We start from the raw sequence: 5,232 nt of genomic DNA, 5'->3' as shown, positions 1-5,232 counted from the left end.
GCTCTTTGCTGTAATCGTTTTAGCATCTTTCAGCTTGTTGTTTTGGTTTTCAGGCCTGCCAAAGTCATTGTGTACTATCTGCTCCAGCACCAAGCAGCAAAGAAATTAAGCAGGGGTCTGTTTTGAAATATAAGCTCTTTATTCTTTTCTTCCATTGCACCAACGTCTTCATGTTTCTTTTAAAAACAACTTTCCAGGAGTAATTGACTGAATTCAAATCTGCTGAGGAATATTCTGCTCGCACATACAGATTGACCATCTTAAATACCTCTATCCTTAAATGACATCTTTTCAGACTTTAGTCGTGTTGAGAGATGTGTCACTTATAGTTTAGCAACTGCAAATAAAGTTCAAATGAGAACCCGGTGAAGCTCCATGTTTACCTGCACACAAAGAAATGTATTCCAGGTTCAAGCACAAGTCACTGTTTTTATCTGTAGCCGTAATTGTTCCTAAAAACTCGACAAAATTGAATGTCTTTGCATAAACACATTTTGCAATCAATGTCATTGACCTCTAGCTGGTGAACATTGTGGAGCATTCAGCTGCTAAACAGTCAGACATTTACCTCAGGAGGTGACCAAAAACAAGAGTAAATATTAGACTTTGTAAGATGGAGCCAAATACAACTCCAAATCAATGCTAATGCTAATGCAACAGCAATTCTATAAAGTAATATATCAATGTTTTGTCCACATCTTGTTCTAAATCAAGGGGCTAATTAATGTAGCTTGAATAAAACACAGTTTAGAAAAATAAAACGGGTCAAACAGAATGACATTAAAGAAAAGATGTTGTCACTATAGATAAGTGAATCCTTGGGGAGTCTTAATTTAATACCTCAATGCATGTGTGTGTTTCCTGCGTGCTCTCCATCATTCCCACAGTTATCCTCTTTCATTTATTCAAACTGGATCAACTGCGGCTCCCTGGGAGGAATGTGTCATGGGATATGTATGTATGGAGGCTCTATCTGGTGCTAATGAAAGCAGCTGGTTTGAGTGGCCTATTTATGAGCACTTCATGTGAGTCATGGAGTGCCCTGTGTATATATTGGCTACAGTGCAGCAAGCAACACAACAACACAGCTTCAGGTGAGTTAATGCTGTGAATGCAAGCTAGAAAAGAGCATTTATTATTCAGGTACAGAATTAAAAAAACAAATAAACCTAAAATCATTTCCTATAATGCAGCATGAATAACTTTAATTCATTTTGTTTGTGTGAATTTTCAATACAAAAGAGCTTCTTTATGTAGACGGAGGTAATCAGTCTCCTGTCATAAAGTCTCCTTGATCCCTCGATAATTTTACGAAGTGCTTTCAAGTCGCCTAATCCCTGCACTCATTTCATTTTTCATCTTGTTCTCTCAAGTTTTGCTTTGGTGTGACATCAAAGAGGTGGCACTACAAACACGCTGTATTTCTCTTTCAAGTAATGGGAAATAATAGTACAAGATTTTTGCCAAAGCTAATTTGTCCAAGTGCAATAGAATAACTGATTAAACTTGTCAGCAGGGCCTGTTACATCAGAGGCACTGCTTTGAATTACACCTGCATGCAGAAGACTGGTTTGACAGTACATTTTGTTTTATGTACAGCATGTATGTGTAATTTGTATGTCCTTAGGCTCTATGAAGCAGTTATAATATATATATATATATATATATATATATTATATATATATAATATATATATATATATATATATAATATATATATAGATATATATGTGTGTGTGAAAAACAGCATTGTTGAATAGCAACAATTTGAAAAGTGAGATGCCGCTTGAACCGGATCACTTTATTTCCTTCCACCTTTTATGACACTTTTTTCCATGTTTCGGTGAACTCACAACAGGGTCACGTCTGCATGACCATGTGACATGCTGGACAACCTGCAACAAGGAGGAGAAGTCTTCTATATTTAGCTGGGGGTATAGTATGACATATCAAACTCCAAGGAAATTTCCCAGCAAGCCGGGTTGTGATTCAGTGTTCAAAAAGGTTTCTGAGTCAACTCATTGAAAATATTTCAAATAAGCTGTCAGACAAGAGTCTGTTTCTGTAACTAATTGTAATAATTGTGCATTTAATCCTTGTGAACATTTAAAAAGAGTAGACAACAGGTGTCTTCTCAAAGGGTGCGTTTATGTCATAGCTTTGATGCCAGATTTGACAGTCTTCTGTGTCGTGACATGTTTAACCACACAGGAAACACTGTACTAGTCAGATAACATGACAGCAGGAATAACATATTTCTGACGGTAACAAGATAGAAATTGTGTGAACATGTTTAGCAGTTTGCAGTTTAAAAGACACTTCAACAATTTAGTTAGGAAGCTCACAAGAGACACATCTGAACAAAAAAGACTTAACAAAAACTAAATAACCATTAGAGGATGATACTAAATGATACTAAACTTTTGTAGCAACAGCACAAGTGGAGAAGAGTAACAATGTCAGTGAAAAGACTAATGCTGTACTCATGCACATTCAGGCAGACGGTAGACGGCAGATGGACAACATCTTCTGGTCGGCACAGGAAAAACAAAGGCTGACGTAATGCCCAGGACAGCCGAATGAAAACATGCATTATGATATGTTGCTATGGTGATATTATATTGCAAATAATATAATGAAATATACCAAATAGAATTATTTGTGTCTATTGTTTTATGTCATTAATGAATTAGAATTTTTTTTTTTTTTTGCACAGCAATCATCTACTGTACTGCGGTAGATGGCATTGCTGCTGCCATTGGTTTGCAATCCACCATCGAAGTTTGAGTTCTGATTAAGTTATAGGTCGTTTGTCGTTATGTTGGACTAGTAATGTTTTAAAGCTAAAATCGGGTTTATGTCCTAACAAAAAAACTTAGCTCTAAACCATGAATTCCCTGCACATTTGTAGAAAGCTGCCTTTTTTTTAGTGAAAGCATCATCGACATTAATCAGTGAAATGTACACATTCACAAGATTTTATAGTCCTTGATTGTTCATGTGAAGAAGACGAAGAGAAAGTGAAGTATTGACGTAAACATGAGTCAAACTGGAGTCCTTTCACTGGCAGATGGTGCAGTTTGAACCAACCACCTGAGCCCCCATCAGACATCATCACCCAGAGTTTTCTGTTCAAGTGTCTTATTTCACTCCTCCACTTTCACAGCACTAAAAATCCATCTGCAACACAAACAGACGTACATTAAACAAAAGACCTTCACTTAAAGAAAGTGGTTGATACCCACAAGAGAGAAATCTACCATAATCTCAAATTTACAATTTAAAGAAAAGAATGATACAATGTAATAATATATTTTGTTTTGTAAAATGATTCACTACAGATTATATATATGATTATACTTCCACACCGTGTATGTGTGCGTGTGTGTGTGTGTGTGTGTGTGTGTGTGTGTGTGTGTGTGTGTGTGTATCCTAGGTGTGTGTCTTACAGTAGTAAAATGAACGATGCAGGTGGTAGCGATGATGACAAGGCCAATGATGATGGAGGCAATAGCAACATAGAGAGCATTCCTGCCCAGCCGCCTCGATCCCTCGTAGTCACCTTGATAATAGCTGTTCCTGGACTGAGAATAAGAAATCACTGTTACACATCCATAAATTTGAGGATTATACTTTTAAAACTGTGACAGTTATAAACTCACTGAAAATACCTCCTTTGCTGTTAAGTGAGCTACTTAAACTCACCAAATTTTGGAAACTATCTCAGGTGTCACATGTAACTGTGTTCTTTAAAACTACACAGCAGGCCCGCATACAGATTACCAGTAGCTAAGTGGTAACACAATACAGTGTTTACAATCTGGTTTGAGGTCTGTTCACTAACTGAATGTTCAGATCATCAGTTTGCACCCTGGACATTTTGTTTCATTTTCCAAAATGGAACATGGGAAGTGGGTGTGTTTGATGGGCAGAGCAGGTGTTTGTGACTGGGTTACATCTTAGTGTCCAACACACTGACTCACAACGCAACATGTGAGGACACTGTGGCACTGAAAGACATCAAATACCCAGAAAAGAATGAATGATTCAAAGCAATACATCTGCATACTATAGGATGATATACATAGAAATATATATACATTATATTGCATGCTCAGTTCTTGCTTACCATGATAGTGAAGATCAGAGCCACAATGTTGACAGGGTATGCAGGACAAAAACAGGTAAAAATAGTCAAACAAAGGTAGCTACGGAGCGGAGGTGGAGTTCCCTGTTCCTCTATAGAACCGCGGTCAAAAAAAGCACTCCCACTGAGGGAACTTTTCACTTGTGGATTAAGCACTGCAAGAGCCATTGTACCTCACAGTAATGACACACAGTCAGGGGGTGAAAAACATCCAAATTAGAGAAGGTGAAAAGTTACAAGCAACATACAAATAAGCTTCAAAGAACAAAAGTCCAACTTTTAAGAAGTTCAAAAGAAAAGTCTGGTTGTAAGTTCTGATATGTTGTTGTGTTGGTTCTAGTCCTCTTTTCAAAGCCGGAAAAAATAAATATATGAGATTGTGAGGAGAGAGGGAGCAGGAGAGACGTCAGAGAGGATCACTGACCCTGCTGGCCTCCATCCAGGACCCTGCCCAGAGACTCTGTTTACAACCAGACACCTCACAGAAACACACAACATGCTGATGCACGTAAATTATCCTCAACAGTTCAGTGCTATGTAACGTGAATATTAACACAGTGAAGTATTCAAAGCATTCGAGGATCAGAGTCTGCGGTATCATCTCTTCTGGTCTCAAACTGTCACAGTTCAGATTAAAAGACACTTGAACCAGGGCAATTAGTTCCTCCTTGCACATCTATCTTGGTATATTTTGAATGTCTTGTCATTGTAGCTTTTCTCTACACTTGACAAAACCAGGGGCAACTGTACCTTTTTTTTCTGAAAGTCAAAGATTTATTCTATATGCTGGTGGCATGGACAATTTCAGAGCAGGTAAAACTAAATCATGGGCACCTCCCGAGTCTCAGAGTACAGTATTAACTCTGGGTATTCAGAGATTAATTAACTTTTACATTAGAATTGTCACTGCCTTCACTACTACCCCTGTCAGTGCTTGAATACTAATGCGTGTGTGTCTTTAATACTACCACTAACATATTGAGACGTTAAAATCCTTCACGTGGAGGCTTTAAGTTGGATTCATTTTGATAAAGACCATCTGTGAGAGAAATCATGTGATTAAAAAAAAAAGCAGTCAAAATCAAA

At 37.6% G+C, this 5,232-nt stretch overlaps 1 protein-coding gene across 1 annotated transcript; it reads right to left on the bottom strand.

Moving 5' to 3' along the window:
* Positions 1–1,768: 1,768 nt before the first annotated feature.
* LOC104921057 (transmembrane protein 233) lies at positions 1,769–4,593 on the bottom strand. Its single transcript, XM_010733490.3, has 3 exons — positions 4,129–4,593; positions 3,449–3,583; positions 1,769–3,179 (listed from the first exon to the last, which is right to left on the bottom strand). The coding sequence occupies exons 1-3, from the start codon at positions 4,312–4,314 to the stop codon at positions 3,168–3,170; spliced, it is 333 nt and encodes a 110-aa protein (XP_010731792.1). The 5' UTR covers positions 4,315–4,593; the 3' UTR covers positions 1,769–3,167.
* Positions 4,594–5,232: the final 639 nt, after the last annotated feature.

The sequence above is a fragment of the Larimichthys crocea genome, chromosome VI (assembly GCF_000972845.2).
Source record: "Larimichthys crocea isolate SSNF chromosome VI, L_crocea_2.0, whole genome shotgun sequence".
In the NCBI taxonomy this organism is placed as follows: Eukaryota; Metazoa; Chordata; class Actinopteri; family Sciaenidae; genus Larimichthys; species Larimichthys crocea.
The sequence above is the reverse complement of the archived record's forward strand: the minus strand, read 5'-3'. Positions and strand labels throughout refer to the sequence as shown.

Excerpts from the sequence above, each read along its gene's own strand:
- LOC104921057 (XM_010733490.3), bottom strand. The coding sequence starts at position 4,314 with ATGGCTCTTGCAGTGCTTAATCCACAAGTGAAAAGTTCCCTCAGTGGG. Across the intron at positions 3,584-4,128 it reads CTCTGATCTTCACTATCATG|TCCAGGAACAGCTATTATCA; the intron begins GTAAGCAAGAAC and ends TCTTATTCTCAG.